At 44.3% G+C, this 19,740-nt stretch overlaps 2 protein-coding genes across 2 annotated transcripts in view; one reads left to right on the top strand and one right to left on the bottom strand.

Annotated features, from left to right (window-relative positions):
- Positions 1–3,285, top strand: part of megf11 (multiple EGF-like-domains 11) — a gene marked incomplete at its 5' end in the record, with an annotated part of 215,223 nt that extends 211,938 nt beyond the window's left edge. The window contains 2 exons of the mRNA XM_084334568.1: positions 2,487–2,693; positions 3,087–3,285. Of these exons, the coding sequence (XP_084190694.1) occupies positions 2,487–2,693; positions 3,087–3,259 (380 nt within the window). The 3' untranslated portion in view covers positions 3,260–3,285. The remainder of the gene's footprint in view (positions 1–2,486; positions 2,694–3,086) is intronic.
- A 3,346-nt stretch (positions 3,286–6,631) lies between these two features.
- rab11a (RAB11a, member RAS oncogene family) lies at positions 6,632–14,113 on the bottom strand. The gene is made up of 5 exons (XM_084335592.1): positions 13,932–14,113; positions 13,192–13,387; positions 11,170–11,363; positions 10,459–10,539; positions 6,632–9,584 (listed from the first exon to the last, which is right to left on the bottom strand). The coding sequence occupies exons 1-5, from the start codon at positions 13,969–13,971 to the stop codon at positions 9,448–9,450; spliced, it is 648 nt and encodes a 215-aa protein (XP_084191718.1). The 5' UTR covers positions 13,972–14,113; the 3' UTR covers positions 6,632–9,447.
- Between the last annotated feature and the right edge of the window lie 5,627 nt (positions 14,114–19,740).

Genomic DNA, 19,740 nt, shown 5'->3' with positions numbered 1-19,740 from the left:
GAGCACGGGGGGAGAAAATGAATGAATGTGGATGAGAGCCTTGGCATAAGTGGTTGTAGCTACGGCTGTGGGGGTGCTGGAGACATGATCCAATAGACTTTTATACGCCTGAGTCTCCTGAACATGGAGAGACCAATCCCAAGTCGATCTGAACATTCTCGGCCGAGCTATAGTCACTTTTTTTTTTTTTCAGCACCTACTCCCCATGCCCATGTGCAGATTGCCCATGGAGTCTCTCTGGATTGTCCAGAGATCTAGGTTTATCAATCTGCGCATGCAGAGTTTGGGGAGTAGATGTGGAAAAGTGACTATAGCTCGGCCGAGAAAGTATTGATCGACTCGGGATTGTTTTTTATATCCTGGGTTGACCAATGACCACCCTGTCTTGCTAACCAGAAAACGTGGTAAATATAGGTTACGGTCTCAGGACACTATACTTGTGACTGTTCCTAGAGGTCGAACTGAATTAGGAAAGAAGGCCATTATGTTTTCTGCATCATCTGCATGGTTCATCATCTGCAATATGAACTTAAACTCCAGGATCTAGTCACTCTTAATGAATTTAAACTCCAGGATCTAGTCACTCTTAATGAACTTAAACTCCAGGATCTAGTCACTCTTAATGAACTTAAACTCCAGGATCTAGTCACTCTTAATGAACTTAAACTCCAGGATCTAGTCACTCTTAATGAACTTAAACTCCAGGATCTAGTCACTCTTAATGAACTTAAACTCCAGGATCTAGTCACTCTTAATGAACTTAAACTCCAGGATCTAGTCACTCTTAATGAATTTAAATGCATGGTGAAAGCTATAGAAACAGACTCTATTGATGTTTGTAATTGTTTTAATTGAAATAGTATTACATGGCTTCCCTGCACTTTTACTGTAAAGCACTTTTGAGCTGATCCGTTTTTAATGTGTGTGTGTGTGTGTGTGTGTGTGTGTGTGTGTGTGTGTGTGTGTGTGTGTGTGTGTGTGTGTGTGTGTGTGTGTGTGTGTGTGTGTGTGTGTGTGTGTGTGTGTGTGTGTGTGTGTGTGTGTGTGTGTGTGTGTGTGTGTGTGTGTGTGTGTGTGTGTGTGTGTGTGTGTGTGTGTGTGTGTGTGTGTGTGTGTGTGTGTGTGTGTGTGTGTGTGTGTGCGCGCGTGTGTGTACTGCTGCCATTTTTGGTCAGGTCACAACATTTTTATCTCAATGGGTCTAACCTGGTTAAATAAAGGTTAATGAGGGCGGCTGGGTGGTGTAGCGGTCTAAGCACTCACACTACCACACCATCTAAGCAGCACCACAGAGACCAGGGGTTCAAACCCTGGCACCAGTGGTACCTCGGCGTGGTCAGTCGTCCCTACGAACACAATTGTCAGTGTTCGTGGGTGGGAAGCCCGTGGGTATGAGTCCTGGTTGTTGCAACAGCGACTCCTACTGGTCGGTCGGAGCGCCTGTTCAACAGGGAGTGGAGATGGCATGAGACTCCTGGCTGTCAGGTAGAAATAATCGGCAGGCAACTCCACATGTCTACACCCGCCCCAGACAGACAGAGGAGACATGTGGTAGTCTACACCCTCCCTAGGCCGACAGGAGACATGTGGTAGTCTACACCCTCCCCAGGCAGACAGAGGAGACATGTAGTAGTCTACATCCTCCCCAGGCCGACAGAGGAGACATGTGGTAGTCTACACCCTCCCCAGGCCGACAGAGGAGACATGTGGTAGTCTACACCCTCCCCAGGCCGACAGAGGAGACATGTGGTAGTCTACACCCTCCCCAGGCCGACAGAGGAGACATGTGGTAGTCTACACCCTCCCCAGACCGACAGAGGAGACATGTAGTAGTCTACACCCTCCCCAGACCGACAGAGGAGACATGTAGTAGTCTACACCCTCCCCAGGCCGACAGGATACATGTGGTAGTCTACATCCTCCCCAGGCCGACAGAGGAGACATGTGGTAGTCTACACCCTCCCCAGGCCGACAGGATACATGTGGTAGTCTACATCCTCCCCAGGCCGACAGAGGAGACATGTGGTAGTCTACACCCTCCCCAGGCCGACAGTAGAGTAGTGCAAGGACCAGGACTGTGATATACACGGGGGAAAACTACAAAATTGGGGGATGGGAGAAAAAGGCGATAATAATAATAAATAACTAAAGGTTAATGAAATTACTCTCTGTGGGCCAGTTCACAGGTCGTCATTCTGTCTTCCACAGCCAGTGGTCTCACACGGTCTGTCCGTGGCCTATTATCCATCTTATGACACTGTTATGGATGAGATGAGTGGATCCACTCTCTCCCCAAGGTACTCTGATTAATGTACAGCCCCATTACTCTGCTGTCAGAAACAAAAGGACTGTGACAGCGGGGTCCATTTTTCATTCAGAGGCGGACACACCGCTCAGATTTCAGCTATCTTTTCCGAAAGCTTGTATTTGTATCAGTGCTACGTCTCTATATGTCTCACGTGTCCTTGTCCTGTGGTTGTCCACAGATTACATCAAAGGCCCTGTGTGCAGCAACAGCTCGTGCTCCCTGAACAGTGACAACCTGTACGCCACCATCAGAGACCCACCGGGCCTGGCCTGCAAGCATACAGAGAACGGCTACGTGGAGATGAAGTCCCCCTCCCACCGTGAAGTGCCGTTCGGTGGCACCGCCACCCTCCTGGCTGGCGTCAACAGGAATGTCTACGACGTTGGTGAGTAGCATCGGGCACAGAGACCAGAAAGTGCTCAACTGAACACACTATAGGTTTTCAATAGGTCTAAAGATGCTGAGCCCATAGATGTTGAATAAAGTGAAGACAGTCCCAGAAACACAATAGAGTGGGAATGTGCACGTTGATTTGTTCCCGCTCTGGTTCCTGGGTCTGCGAGCCAGAAAGTAAATGTATTCCCTCCTACTCCCTTGGTGTGCGGTGGTGGGGGAGCGAAGTAAGGTCTGGGAGCTTATGGCCTGTCCCCTGCCAAAGCTGTAAAGCCCCGATAAGAGGAGATTTGAGCTCCCTCCTTATTGCATCTCCATCTCTGCCTGCTTCAATATCTCTGATATCTCCCCTTTCTCCCCCTCTGTCCCTGACTGCCCCTTGCAGAGCCGACGGTGAGTGTTCTACAGGGACCCAACGGAATGGCCACCGGGTTCTCCCAGAGCCCCTATGACCTGCCCCGCAGCAGCCAAATCCCCAGCCACTATGACATACTGCCCATGCGCCACAGCCCCGCACACACACCGCCGCCCCCAGAGAGCCCCAGCTCCCTGTTGTAGAGGGGGGGCAGGCCCGCCGCTTGGCCCCGACGATGTGCTGGCGTTCAGGTCGACGCCCAGCCAGCATTCAAGCCGGTGGCCCTCCCTCTGTCTCTGTCCGATTAGACACCCGAGATGTGGAGACGGAGGGATAGTCACAGCTCTCCTGGACCCTGTTCTCCTTGGCTCTCTCGTTTACACTCCTTCTGTGGCCCGGGGAGGAAGGAGGGAGGGAAAGAAAGAAGGGGAGGAAGGGACATCCTCCTCCACAAGAGACTCACACACCAGCGACCCTTCAAACCCTTTTATTTCCACAAATGACTGATCACTCTGCCTCTGTACGGACCTTTCGGAATGGATCACACTGTTTATTATAAGCTGTACTTAAAGCAGGGCGTACGGACCGCCTGGACACTGGTTATTAGAAGCTGTACTTAAAGCAGGGCGTACGGACCGCCTGGACACTGGTTATTAGAAGCTGTACTTAAAGCAGGGCAGGAGAGAGCGAGCCCAGTTTTCCCCCAGTCCTTGATACAGGCTTATTACTTCAGGGCAGTAAAGTGTTGATAACAGATTCACTCAGTAGAACAGGCAGGTTTCTCGACACAGGAAGGTAGATAGAGACAGAGATTTTCCACTGACCTAACTGTGACCGGGGTGTGAATTGCTTCCCACAATGGCTGACACATCGGACAGATCACGGTCATCTACCAGTACTCTGTGAAGGAATCCTGAAATAACAAAGAGGACACTCTTCTGTTCCGACTCCTCCACTGTGTTTAAGCTGAGCACCTGTCTCCTAGTGGAGTCCAAGTCCAAACTGCTAAAGCATGGATAAATAGTAAGATATCGTAATGGTCCTTCATCGTAATGGTCCAACAATGATCACAAGGGCCCAAAACTAACTTGATTGCCTGTCTGTAATTCTTAATGGGATCTTTTTAAGTGACAGTACAATTCATTCTTAAGACGAAGAACCACATAAGTACATCTGAAGGTGTTCTGGTCTAAAGACTGTAAGACAGTGTTGTGTAAAACAAGACAATAGATGTTTGTGTTGATATAAGCTATATGGCAAGTAATGCCAGCTACTCAAAACATTTTTAAACTGACTTAACATGGTTCTTTGTCTCGAGGCTTGACAGAAGGAACCGGGAGGCGTAGGGGCATGTTGTTTGTATTTTCCATGGCGATGTTTCGACAGGTGTTGTTCAAGACAAAATAATGCAATGTTGTCACAGTGGCAAGTGTGATGCATACAGACGTGCGATCGATGTGATGCGATGTCGAGCGCGTGGCCAGGGATCGCCCCGGTGTAGCTGGACCTGCACGTGTCAGTCGAGTTGATGGATTTGCACATCACTGAGTTACATACAGAGATCTCAAGTTAGGATCCGGCCCACAGTGAAGTGATCAGATCTTGTGTTGTTTTCAATGTGAAAGCGTTCTTCTTGATCACATCTCAGTTTATATATTTTTAAAACCGTGGGTGTCAAGAAGGGATTGTTTTGGCCTTTGTTTTGTATTTATGACGTAATTTGTTTATCGATTGATTTACATTAGTAATGGTGCATTGGCGCATTTTGTTATTGTGACACTAGAAAAAAATTAGCATGATCAGATAATGGATACCCAGCGATGTAGATAACACATGATTGATCGCGTGCAATGATCAGTGTCATTTGTGCAGTTTTTGAAGTTGCTTAAACTGCTCTCTCGGCTTTCTATCCTTCTGTCTCTCTCTGGTAAATTGCAAATAAGGTACCACCCAACTGATTCAAGAGCCACAAATATCCTGAAACAATGTACAGTAATTACATTTTGAGCCACATGTAAAAAGAAATTCCATGCGTAAAATGTTTTACGTTTTTATCAGCCAATTTACTTTTTACTGCTTAATTGAACTGAACATCATTCACTGTGTGAATTCCATTTCACCCCCGTAGAAGCAATAACATGTTGACAATCGATGCCCAGACATGCGTTTCATTAGTTCTGGACATTATGACATCACACCAGTGTGCTGACTGCTGATCATGGTTTTGCGTTGACTGTTTTTTTCCCCGCTAAGGAAGGTGTTCCCAGCGGCATGTCATTTCAGTGCTGCTTGTTGTTTTGTCAGATAAATTGAACATTAAAAGCCTATGCTGCCATTATTAGTCTCAGTCGGGCATCGGTTTTAAGCGGTCCGTATCCGCTTCCATTCATTTTGTGCTAAGCTAGGCTAGCTTTCTACTGAACATACAGAGAGGAGATTGGTATCAATCTTCCTTTCTGACTCTGGAGAAGACGGTAAGCATATTTCCCATAATGTTGGCGTGTTCCTTTAAACAAGGATGGCATTATTTTCTTCACCTGCACTGAGGCTGTAGAAACAGACATGCCGGGAGGTCAAATAGCAAAATCGTAAACAACCGGGAGCCTATTTGAATCCACTCGGGGACCAGATGGACAGGTTTTAACATGTCAGGACAATCCAGATAGTGTCAGGTATCTTCTTAAATTGACTTGCAAATTGTCAGAACATTCTGGCATTCATTGTATTGTGCTTTTGTGTAAGGAATATCCTTTTGCAAACAGAATTTGAACCGGGTCCATGACGATGGTCACATGGTCTTCATCCCTCTATTCAACCACAGGACCCTATGAGGTTGCAATGACTAATAACCAATTCACAACATACCAGTAACATCTTGACAAGTGATCATTATTTATCATCTGCTAGCATTCTCCCGAGTGGAGAGTTGGACAATGTTCAGTGTAGGAGTGTGATCTGCTAGCGCAGGTTAGCCAATGTTAATCTCCCATAGCAACCAATCACACTGGTCCCATCAATTTGTTTACATTTGAATGCTCATACTAACTTGACATCACACTCCCATGCAGAAAGTTGGACGATGTTCCACTGTTTTGCAGACTGACGTACAGGCAGCTCTGCGTAGGGGTGACTTGACATCTCCTTTCAATGATGGGCCACGCCCAGTCAGCACAGAGCCGTCTGTGCTCAGAGCGGGTGCACTAAAACTGTTAACACATATCAAACGATACTAATCTGAAGCTGAAGAAATTACACTTGACATTAACATTCTACAAGAAGCTTTTTCTGACCGTAATAAAATCACTGTAGCCTACTGTATAGAATTTTTGGGATTTTCTTACTGCGATATAGTCAACTGCAGTGAGAACGTTGTATTTGTTCCATCAGCCTAAAACGTGGCAAAGCAACATCAAAATGTAATTAAGTACAAGCTTCCAGAGGGCTGGGAAAAACATTTTCACACTCTATATTCAGTCATTTAAATCAATGACTCTTGCAATGTTGCCCTGAATGGCATAAATCCGGCCACCTTGTCTAAAGCTGTATCGTTGAAAAATTAACCACACGTTCTTAAATGTAGTTATTGTCATTTTATTTAAAATTTCCATTGTAATTAGTGGTCAGGGTAACAGGTGAATCATAGTGGCATGGGTAACAGATGAATTATAGCAAAACAAATAAAAATCAAAGTGCAGCATAAATAATAAAAAGAAGCAACATGTGGAAGATGAACAAAATCACATTATATAACATCGCATCGCCATTACGGTTAGCAAGCAGGCAACAACAGTGCCATCTGTGCCTTCACATCATAGGCCCTGCCTTGCATTCAAGGGACTGCGACCTTTAAGAAAACAATCACAATGCTATACAGGACTGTAAAGTCTTCCCCAGGAACTGGTTCAGAGACTTGTGCAGTTAGGTGGCCAGCATCTTATAGCAGCCCAACAGCCTGCTACTCATTTTAGACATTTTCCCACAATCAAAATTGAGCTGAAAATCACAGCAACATGTAAGCATTGCAGTGCTTTTAGTGTGAAATAGGGCATGCATTATCTTCAGTGCAATAACAGACATTGCGTAACGGTGACTAATCCCAGGCCTGTCGAGTTCCCTTAGATGGGTCTTTCCAACAGAGGCCTGCGGCTGACCGTGGTAACAGGGTGAAACGGCCCCCGGTGGCTTAATGCACACGGCTGAAGCTACGGTGGGACCAGCGGAATCCTCAGTGGTAAAGAGCAGAGTTCCCTGAGAGCCAGAGATGATGGATCTGCTCTATGGCCGCTGGCCAACACCCCTGACTGGTGAGCCGCCGGGCAGGAACCAGGCCAGAGGCTCACAGGGCCAACGGGAACAAACAGAACACCTCAGGAGAACGAGAGGAACCTATTGTATGCAATGCAGTGTCTAGAGGGAAACAAAGGATTACAGTCAAATGGGTTCTTCTTCTCCTGCTCCTCCTCCCTGGCTTGGATCCTCAGTGCTCAGCAGTGTTTTTTTGTTTCCAGATATTTTGAATATGCCTGACACAGCTGTTAATGATTTGGTTGATTTCCCATAAGTGGAGAGAGAGAGAGAGAGAGAGAGAGCTGGACAAGGGGAGCCGCTACACGGAGAGGTCACAGCACTCGACAGAAATCACACAGCGGATCTTTAGAGGGAAACGAGAGAGATACTCAAAACTCTACAGCAGGGTTTCTTAAACTGCAGGTTGAGACCCAGAATGCGTCGCCAAGCTGGTCTGGAGGGTCCCGCCCCTAACTAGAGGAGTAGCCGACTAGCTGTTTTAATGTGACGGAGCCCCGGGGTGAAACTCATCTACTCAGTTCAGATCTCATGCAGGAAAGGTTTAAGTGCCCCTGCTCTAAAAAGCACACGAGTGAAACTAAGGCATCCCGACGTGACATGGCACAAGAAAAGGCACTGAAACCATGACTCCCATTTACAATACAGTCCTGAGAACTGCTGGGGAGTCAGGCATCAATAGCGCCCATGTGCCATTAAAAGGAAAATTCTGGTGTTACTTTTTTTTTGTTCATCTATATCATTTTCCAGCTCCTTCAAACCTACATCAATTTATGTTCAATGATTCGAATCCACACAAATTGATCTTTGTGTGTAGAGTGTGTTACATTAGAAATGTGATTCAAATTCACATTACAATCTACCGCTTACACAATCCCTGATAACCTACTGGCAGAATTCTAAGGTCAAAACCCATGATCCCTAATTGAAAACAAAGAACCCCAGTCCATTTGTTTTTTTGACATCCCATGTGTTTGCGATTGCCTCTTTTCTTGATCCTCCAATCACAATTGTTGTTTCCCGAGGGATCAAGGAAAAAGGGGGCAGGGTTAGAAAACACTCCCAATTTACCAACCTTAAGATAATTTGGTTTGACAACAACTTGTCCATCTTAAAAATACGAAACAGACTAGTATGGTTCTTCGTCTCAAATATCTAAATAGTGAATTTAGTTTCAGTTTATTTTTCCAGAAGGAAAATGATTTCCACAATCTTCTCTCAAGCGATACATTTGACAGCAGGAAGTGAGTTCCTCCCCAACGACTAGCATTGGAGGCAACGTCTGCTGCAGTAGCAATAGCTGCTCCTCTGGGTCGACAGGCTCTTTCTAATAGACTCCCGGTTGCTCTGCCAATCCTGGGTGATGGGACTCAAGCCGCCCTTCTGCGGAAATTTAATAGCTGTAAAAATGACTCGCCGCATAATGTGTATCACCCAGAAACTGCTGGACAAGCTCAAAGTTAAAAGTTAAAGTGTGGATATTAAAGGGATCTTTCCCCACAAACCATAACCACTTAATGAGGAAATGGCCGGTGGATAATGGTTATCATTCTTCCTCCGTTGACTCGTTTCAGACTCCAGAGGGGGCGTGTATTCGAATCAGTAGTACGACTAGCATCCGAGACGATGACTAGCCGAGTTCACTGTGGAGTGTGGCGGGGCCGAGTGCAAGCCTACCTGATCACAGCAGAGTGTAACGACACAAACACACAGCCGGGTGGTGACCGGGTTAGTGATGAAACACTACAGCTCCCCGCTGCCAGCCAGAGGCAACCAAGAAATGATGACAGTACAGTCAAATGCATCGGTACATCACAATTAACAACAACGACAACAAAAAGAAAGTGAATATACGGTGACATTTCTGTGAAGATTTGATTATTTAAAGTGTTGCTATATAAAAGCTTTTATCTAGCAGAGATAAAGCAGCGTAATCCAAACTGCAGGTGGTTCTCCGCTGGGGTTCCCAGGCCTCAGGCACAGCCTGGAGCCGGCCTGACGGTGGTTCCTCAGAACCAGAGTAGTCTTTGAGGGAGGCCGGGACGGGGCGGGGGGATGCTCTGTGCAGGTGGAGCGGTGGCGACGACTACAGGCTCTGACAACACTGCATCTTTGGTTTATTCTCAGTGGGCTGCACCTGGATGTTGACCACGTTGTTGCTAGGCGACATGCCGTTATCTTGTTTGTCCGTCATCTGCTTCTGAGAGACGATCCGGTAGATTTCTGCAGGTTTAGAGAAAGCCAGAGGGACCGTGGAGACTGGTTGTTAAGATCAAGTGCATGTTGAATGTTACCCGAAGGCAGCCAACTCTGTCTCTCTCTCTCTCAAAAGAATAAAAAAAGGGGGAATACCGTTCGATTTTATATACATTATTACCATTGACTAAAGCAGACAGAAGTGAACATAATCACATCTCCCTCGAGCCCTGGGGAATGTTGTGTGTGTATACAGGTATATTCCAGAGCGAAGGACACTACTATAGAATAAAGCTTATACGAGTATTAAAAATCAGTATCCCATTCATTGTCAATGAAGCAGCTCCAGACTTTATACCAGATGACATCACAAGTTTGAGTCTTGCTTCTCTGGTTTTGGGAGAGTTCATGTTCACAAATATTGATTGAACTTTCCTACATCATATTCCGATTCTTAAGTCGGGTGGTGTCATTGCCCTTTATGGTGAGACAGTTTGACGTTTTGAGTCCCGTGAATTAGTCACAGCTAAACAGGAAGCACAGGTAATGTAATCATCGGACGGAATCCAATAGTGCTGCTGTTCAAACATTTATTGTTTGACTGCAGTGCACTATGTGCAGAGGCCGAGGGGCTGATCTTTATTGCTGCCACGTCCTGTTAAAGAGACCTATGAGGAAGAACGGAGCCCTCCAAGGCCAACTGGCATCCAGCCCAGCCAGGCTGATCACTCATACAGTCCCTCTCTTATCTGTCTACAGGATATGCACATTCTCACACGTACACACAAACACACAGCAATAATGCAGTTAAGCACTTAAAAACAAAGCTTGGGCCCGTAATTATACTAAACCATCTGAATGAAAGAAGCTACAGTATCAGGATGCTGGGAGGAGAACTCACCCGTCAGAATGGTCTGGAAGGCCGTCTCCACGTTGGTGGAATCCAGAGCTGACGTTTCAAGAAAAGAAAGACCGTTTTTCTCTGTGGGACAGAGAGAACATTTGATTATTCCTCCTGACGCCTTCGAGACCCAAAGATGTCCCCAACTGCTCCACCAAACAATGATCAATGATACAGTTGTTCAAGACGGACTATTGTTAGATAAACGTTTCAGAGAAGAAATTACATTTTATTTATTTTAAGTGGAAGGCTGCCAAATTTAAGAATCCACACGTTATTCCTGTGTCCTGGTACAATTTAGTCAATATTAGTCAACATGCACCATCTATCCTCCTCACTCTCATACAAGGTACAGTAGAAGTCAGGGAGAGGACCCTCGACATTGTGATTACACCAGGATGCTAAATGTGGGGCTGCTCCACAAGACAATGAATGGGCCACTGAGGATGCCTAAGATTCTTATTCAGACCTATTAGCAATACTAAAATATATGAAATGGGAAGTAGGGAGGGGATACATGTAAACAACAACATTAATTTTGGACCCGCAAAAATCTTAAATTCATTAATAATTTTTTTTGGGGGGGGGGGCATTTTCTTCCCCCTAAAAGCTCTGTGGATGTATTATAATTTTTTTTTTAATGATTACTCTAAATAAAAATGTTCTCTATACAGCACCGTTAAGAAGAGTTTCACTTTGGCACGGTCTAACCTGCAAACGCCCGCGCCTCGTCCGTGGGCACCGCCCTGAGGTGGCGCAGGTCGCTCTTGTTGCCCACCAGCATGATGACGATGTTGCTGTCTGCGTGGTCCCTCAGCTCCTTCAGCCAGCGCTCCACATTCTCATAGGTCAGGTGCTTGGCGATGTCATACACCAGCAACGCCCCCACTGCCCCGCGGTAGTACCTGAGCAAATGAAACCATTAGGAGAAGATAAGATAGGATAGGACAGGACAGGACAAGACAAGTTGATTGATTGATTGATTTTTATTTATCTCGAACCAACACACATAACTATCACAACAAATTGATAAAAGCAAAAACAATATACATGTCATGCATACACATATACATATATCTACATACACGCAAACACATATACGCGCATATACACACAAACACACTCAAGCATACAAATAAAAATAAACCAAAACATAGAATTTGGTTCGAGAAGGGGCAGAAAGAAGCAGTGCTTATCTAGTCCTGCCCCTTCCTTAAGTCACGGTGACCAATTGCAGCCACTCTTATTGTCTGGGACCAAATACGGCCACGCCCCACTCCCAGCAAAAAGTGGGAATCTCTAGAATGGGTTTGGGGCGGCGCTGTATACGGAAGTAGCTCTCAAGGTGACGATTAGACAACACTTTTTTGTTGTCAGTAGATGGCAGCATTGGTTTAAAATTAAAGGCTGAAAATGTTGAGAACTACAACACTGCATTTCCCAAGAGCGTTAGCACAGGTCGCAGGTCACTGGGATGGGTCTATATTCTCCGACGTGATCTGAACAGCGTTAAACTATTACTGCAACCTCGGTATAGCGACCGCGAATGGCCAACTAATTATCTTAACAAAAGTGCGCTGGTAGCATTACATATGTTGTCTAAAGGGGGACATATGGTACAATTTATGATTCTAATGATAATCGGCATATAAAGGACAAGATAAAGCATCGTTAATTTGTAAGAAACCTCAATGAAAACGGCGCAGGGTGCTATTGTTATGAAAATGTGATAGAATCCTATAAAAATGTGGACGCACTTGGCCTACGTTCCGTTACATCACACAATTCACAGATTCTTGCTCTCTAGTAAATGATAAAAAAATATCATAATCATAAGTAACAGTACTACTCTAGATGTTCCTCTTTCATGTATTTGTTAAGAATGTTCGTTTATAACTGATTTTACATTTTCTAATATTTTTAACGTCTCATGCAAGCTGTTCCAAAGTGACACCCCACAGACCAAGATGCCCATTTGCTTCAAGGTCGTGTCGAAAGCTTTTTTTTTTCTTATCAATGAATATTCCTATTGCATTTTTTTTCTCTATATACGTTGTTATTTCCTCTACTAGCTCCATCAATGCTATGCCAGTTAAGTTAAGATAAGATATTCCTTTATTGATCCCTTGAGGAAATTCAGACGTCATAGCAGCATGGGGGAGGGGGGATGGGAGGTACAGGTATGGGCAGGGTAATAGAAGAAAGACATAAATATAGGCAATAGAATTAAATATGAATATAAAGATGGAGAAACATAATCTGTGTAAACAATAAAATGTAATCTCAATAAAATGTAATCTCAAAATAAAAACACCAGAAAATAAACTGTAAACAAAGGTGCAGATGAGGGTATGTATAATAATGCATTTTATTTATAAGGCGCCTTTCAGGACACTCAAGGTCGCCAATATGCCTTATTAGTTAAACGTTACAATAAATATACGCAATGCATAAATATGATGTAATCTGAATATATACTACAAGTAAATTAAACACTAGAAGCAAGGTGCAGGTGAGGGTCTGAATATATACTATGAGTAAAGTCAACAGTAGACACAAGGTGCAGCAGATGAGGGTCTGACTGTACCCGAACTGGCATACTGTACGTTATAGTCCGTGCAGGTTTTGTTGTTTGCGAGTTCTGCAGCTTGTTAGTTATGGAGCCTGGTGAACATTATGGAGCCTGGTGGAACAATAAATACACAAACCGTTCTAAATAGGTTGTACACTTACGCAGAAGTGATGGCACGGTAGCGCTCCTGTCCGGCAGTGTCCCATATCTGGGCCTTCACCGTCTTCCCGTCCACCTGGATGCTGCGGGTGGCGAACTCCACTCCGATGGTGCTCTTGCTCTCCAGGTTGAACTCGTTGCGGGTGAACCGGGACAGTAGGTTACTCTTGCCCACACCAGAGTCTCCGATCAGAACCACTGCAGAGGTCAGGAGATTTGACAGGTTTGTACACAAACTCACATGACAAACAGAACCTCGTTCATTAGAGCTAAACACAAAGCAATGTGAGACTACTCTGACTGAAACCTGTCTGAGGTCTGATGTGTGAAGCACTGATGCCCCACAGCTGTGTAGGTGTGACGCCTATGGACCGTTATTTGACTATGTCAACAAAATGGAGACTTTATAGCCTGAGCGAGAATACACAGGCTGCAATATGAGTTAGTTTGTGATCCGGTGTAACCAAGGCGGGCGGGGTTTCGTCCTAATTTGAGGCAAGTGGCAGATTTAGGATCAACCCCTGCCATTAATGGAATTAAAAAATAAAAGATAACAGTACACCCGAAATTCACCGTTTACAAAACAACAACCAGACAACCTCCTTAGCTAGAGACAGCTAGCCATAGCTAGCTAACCAGGCTAACATAACGTTAGCATTTGGTAACGTTACATGAGCTTGTGAAAAATGATGAACGTTAGCTTAACGTTAGCTAGCTTAATTTGAGCGTTTCGTTTCGTTACCTTTGAACAGGTAATCGTATTCGTCATCTCTGGTCCCCATCCTTGAGCGTTTCTTGAACTGTCAATGCAATGTTAAGTTAGCTGTCCTCTTAAAACAGCTAACGTAATGTCATGTACATTCACTTGGCTCGGCCCTTTCTTCTATTCGTTCGGTTTCCACACAGTCACTGCTTACAGTGGCAGCAAGCTAGCTAACATTAGCGCGCTGTCTTGTGGATCGTGTGGACTTCCGGTCTTGATTCTTCAACATAAAAGCTCCCAAGTCAAACGAACGAAATATACCATTTCAAGCGATGCCACACAAATTGAATATATATACATAGACAGTATAGTATTATAGTATATATATATACTTGAAAAAGACTAAATAGCATTTTAAAGACCCTTGAAAAAGACTAAATAGCATTTTGATGCAAATCATAATAAGCTTATAGTGCTGAAGAATGTTACTCAAGCTATATTTAAGCGTGTTCCCATCACTCAGGAGGCAACTAAATGGGCTGTGAATACAGCTCTGTAAAAGGTGCTAGGGAAACTGCTTATGGCATACCCGCTGGCGTACTACTCTATGCCTGTAGGCCAGGGCTTGCTTCCATCACCCAGGAAGCCAGTAAACGTCTCATTTCCAAAGCGCTGTGGGAAAAAGTAGATAGAGACTTCATATTTCATGGGAAACTGGTGTTTATGGCATAGCAGTAAATTAACTGCTAATGGTGTTTAAATGAATACGATGCTTGCTAAGCCTATAGGGCTCATTTCCCATGAAATAAGTATTTGACAATGTATATCTACTCACATTGAGTTGCAGCACCTAATGTATGTTTTACCCCTATATTTACCCCTATTTACTCTTATTCTATATTTATGTCTTTCTTCTATTATCCTGTCCATACCTGAACCCCCCCCCCCCCCCACACACACACACACACACACACACCTCCCCTGTGCAGGCCAGAGTGTTCTGAACAGAGCCATACAGGTCAGTGTGTTCTGAACAGAGCCATACAGGTCAGTGTGTTCTGAACAGAGCCATACAGGTCAGTGTGTTCTGAACAGAGCCATACAGGTCAGAGTGTTCTGAACAGAGCCATACAGGTCAGTGTGTTCTGAACAGAGCCATACAGGTCAGTGTGTTCTGAACAGAGCCATACAGGTCAGTGTGTTCTGAACAGAGCCATACAGGTCAGAGTGTTCTGAAGGCACGTCTTGCTTTGCTGATGCATAGCTCCACATCCTTATCGGCTCCTCCATCTGTGCTGATGTTGCCTCTCAGGTAGACAAACTCTGACTCTGTAACGTCCCCAGGCCCAGCCCTTGCTGGGCCGGTTATGATTATTGGACATTCCCTACCTCCTGACAGTGGTCGCCTACCTGGTCCCCTACCTCCCTCTAGTGGCCAGAGGAGCCAGATGGTGCAGGCGGCCATCTTGGTCTGGTTCAAGATAATAGAGTTAATCTCTAATTATTTATTATCTTGGGCCATCCCTGTCTTTGTTTGATGTCGTCTCCCTGTCTGGTTGTTGTGTGTGTCATTGCTTTTTGTGTCCAGTTTGTGTTTATGGATTCTGTGTTTTGGCCTGGCCCTGCCAGGTGTTGCTCGTTGTAATTAGTGTTTGTATTTAAGTGTGGGTCTGTCATCACTTCTTTGTGGTGTAATTTCCTCCAGTACCCTCCTTGTTACCCCCACTTACCTCCGTGTTCCCTTGCCCGTCGTGCCTCTCCCGTGCCTTGCTTCATGTTCTTGAGTGTTGTAAGTAGTTTATGTATTCCGTTTTCGTTCCTCTTTTGTTTCTCGTGTCTCAGTCCGTTTTGTATTAGTGCCAGCTCTGCTGTGTCTTCTATGTCCCGTTTTGTAAATGTGTTGTCTGCCAAGTAAAGTCAAGATATATCCACGTTACCCTGCAGTCTCTGCCTCCTCTCTTCCTGGTCTGCAATTGTGTTCTCACCTTCGTTAGCACCCCAATCGCAACAGACTCTACTCTTGGTGGGACTTGACCCTCATGACCTTGGTCTTTCCAATACTGATCATGAGGCCTAGTTGTTTGCTGTGTCCATGTAGTCTGCTAGTCTTCAGTTGTATTTGTGTTTCTGAGATCAGTGCCACTGCCAACTTAAGTCGTCGGCAAAATTGAGGTCTTCTCAATCACAACACCAGAGGGAGCTCCACAAATCATGTTAAACCCAGATTTGGCTCAAACAAGAGACTAAACACGTTTCGCAATTATGCCACATCAATGTGGAACGCCCTACCCAAAGCTGTAAAGGAATGTGAATCACTACCCACTTTCAAAAACACTCTCAAAAAACACCTAAGGGAGACTGCAACTCGAAACTGGCCCCTGTAAATGTCCGAACACAACCCCCCCCCCCAATGTACAGTAAATTACCAAGTATGGTCTTGTCAATTTTCCAATGTACAGTTTTGTTTGTACAGTTGTACAGTGTCCCCCACCCACCCCTCCTACCCAACCTCCCCCCCCCCTGATCTCTGCCAACGACGAGAGGGCCTACCTGGAAGAGGTCAAGGTCCTGGTGCCAGGAAAACAGCCTCTCCCTGAACGTCAGCAAAACAAAGGAGATGATTGTGGACTTCAGGAGGTCGGGGGTCAAGGACTACAGCCCCCTCAGCATCGACGGGGAACCGGTTGAGAGAGTCAACAGCTTTAAGTACCTCGGAGCCTACATATCCGAGGACTTGACATGGACCACACACATTGACAGTGTTGTGAAGAAGGCACGACAACGCCTCTACTTCCTCAGGCGCCTAAGGAAGTTCCAAGTCAGTCAGAAGATCCTTAAGAACTTCTACTCATGTACAATAGAGAGCATCCTGACTGGCAACATCACCTCCTGGTTTGGGAATAGCACTGCACAAGACCAAAGCAGACTACAAAGAGTGACACGTTCAGCCGAACGCACAATTGGAGGGGGGCTCCCCACCCTCCAGAACATTTACAACAAGCGGTGCAGGGGCAAGGCTAAGAGAATCATTAAAGACTCCAGTCACCCGAACAACTGCCTCTTTGAACTGCTGCGGTCAGGCAAGCGATACCGGAGTCTCAAAGCGAGCACAGAAAGACTCAGAAGAAGCTTCTATCCCCAGGCCATCAGGCTGCTCAACGAACAATGAACACTACACAACAACAACCATCAAACGCACATAGCACACACATCCACACGCACACACTCACTTTAAACAAACACACTGTAGCACCCACTCCCCACACTTTATAGCACACACTCACTTTAAACAAACACACTGTAGCACCCACTCCCCACACTTTATATTTATTGATGAAGGATTGCACTACAACTCGTACACCTTACTGTAAATTGTACCTAAATTGTACCTCATCCCATTTCTGCTTTGCACTATATAGTATTGTACATTAGTACACTGCATAGTATTGTATATTATATGGTAACTCCGTTACGTCTATTCTGCATCGAACATTGTACATATGTCTATACTGAACACTGTGACCTCATTTTCTACTTCTAATTTACATGCTATACTATGTTATTTGATACTATCTTGTCTAGCACAGTCTCTGGAGCGTAACAGTAAGAAGCATTTTGTATGAAAGTTTTCTGTACTTCTGTATGACAACTATTAAAGAAACTTGAAACTTGAACTTGAAACCACCTCCAATGTACAGTCCCCCCCACCCCCCCCCCCCCCACCTACCCAATCCAATGTACAGTTTCTACATCAAATGTATATACTCTTTTTTCTGGACTCTTTTTGTATCACAAACAGTACTGTATTTGCAAATATGGTATGTCATAAATGTATAGATGTAGCAGTCCTGTCTATCTGTATGTGACTGTCATGTATGTCATATATGTTACGATGAATTGAAAATGGGGGACCCTGATGTAAACAAGACGAAAGTCTTTCTCTGGTCTGCATCCCCTTAACAATTGTATGTATTGAGCTGTACTGTACCCATTCTGCAATCTGTTAATAAAGTTTTCAATCAATCAATCAATTCTAATTCAAGCCGCTTTAAATTAGATTTTTTTTTTTTAAACCGACCGCTTTTATTTTGAAGGATAAACCTCTAAACCGGAAGTTAAACCACTGCCGGGTGCTGCTGTCTTGACGTACATACGATGAGCCCGTGCGTAACATTAACGTGACAGGATGTAGTGACAGAAAAAGGCGTAGGCCCTTTGTCGTTTTATTTATTTATAATTTACGCAAAGTTTATGTTTGGGCCCTTTGATTACTTTCCATCTCTTGTTGCTGTTACCAACTACGAACATAGTTGAACACAACATGCAGATATTTATATTTAGATGTATATAATTATTATTATCTCTTATGTTGTTAGGTGGTTCCATGGTGTAATGGTTAGCACTCAGGACTCTGAATCCTGCGATCCGAGTTCAAATCTCGGTGGGACCTGTATTTTCATCAGCTGAAACTCTTGTTAGTATTAAACATATCATGGATGGGCAGTAAGAAGCATTTAGAAGATTTATGAACACATAAAGCCATATAATCCAAATATTTCAAGTAAGTGATAATAGCCAAACAAATATACAACAAGAAAGTACAATTCTAATTTCAACTTTAAATGTAACAACTGCAGTTACCTCTCCAAATCTTTTCCAAATGGGATTTTCTATTGTACTTTATGGTTTCTGATTAAATGTAACATTAACCATGTTTGCAAAATTTATTTAATTATGACATTTATGTAAAAGTAATCAAAAGTATTTATTAATGTTGAGCTACAGAAAAATAGATGAATAAATCACTGGGTGTCATTAGTTGCCATGTACATATCAGCTGCAGTTGTGTTTTTGTGCTCCTAGATGACAGACAAGCTTCAACAGAAACTAGAAATGGGCAAAAGACCACACAAAAATGCACTAGTATTTTCAAACAAAGCTTATTGTAGATTGTTGTTCTTCTCTGCGCCCAAATTGCCTAGTAATAGGCAATAGCAATCTTTAAATACTTACCTACAAACATTTCACCTCCTTAGTTTGATTGATTGAAAACTTTATTAACAGATTGCAGAATGGGTACAGTACAGCTCAATACACACAATTGTTACCGTCTGTAGTGTGATAGTAAAGGGTTAACCTTCTGTAGTGTGTCAGTGAAAGGGTTAACCGGCTGTTGTGTGGCAGTGAAAGGGTTAACCTTCAGTGTATTGTCGCAGTGAAAGGGTTAACCGTTTGGTAGTGTGGCAGTGAAAGGGTTAAGGGGATGCAGCCCGAGAAAGACTTTCGTCTTGTTTACATCAGGGTCCCCCATTTTCAATTCATATGGACATTTATGACATACACAAGTAACACAACATACAGGTATACAGATATACAAATCTAATCATCTAATCTAATCAAATCATGACATTTATGACATACATGATATACAGTACTGTTACATTTGTGACATACAAGATATGCAAATATACAGTACTGTTAAACAGATCCTAACAGTAAATATATACATACGAGGAGGAGGGAAATGTACATGTGGGCAGGAGGGGTGGGGGGGGGGGGACACTGTACAACTGTACAAGCAAAACTGTACATTGGAATATTGACAACCATACTTGGTCATTTACTGTACATTGGAGGGGGTTGGGTTAGGACATTTACATGGGCCAGTTTCGAATTGCAGTCTCCCGTAGGTGTTCTTTGAGAGTGTTTTTGAAAGTGGGTAGTGATTCACATTCCTTTACAGCTTTGGGTAGGGCGTTCCACATTGATGTGGCATAATTGCGAAACGTGTTTAGTCCCTTGTTTGAGCCCATTGGATGCCATTTTGTCACAGGAAAGATTAGCCTCT

This window comes from Notolepis coatsorum (assembly GCF_963971535.1).
Source record: "Notolepis coatsorum genome assembly, chromosome: 18".
Lineage (NCBI taxonomy): Eukaryota > Metazoa > Chordata > Actinopteri > Aulopiformes > Paralepididae > Notolepis > Notolepis coatsorum.
The sequence above is the reverse complement of the archived record's forward strand: the minus strand, read 5'-3'. Positions and strand labels throughout refer to the sequence as shown.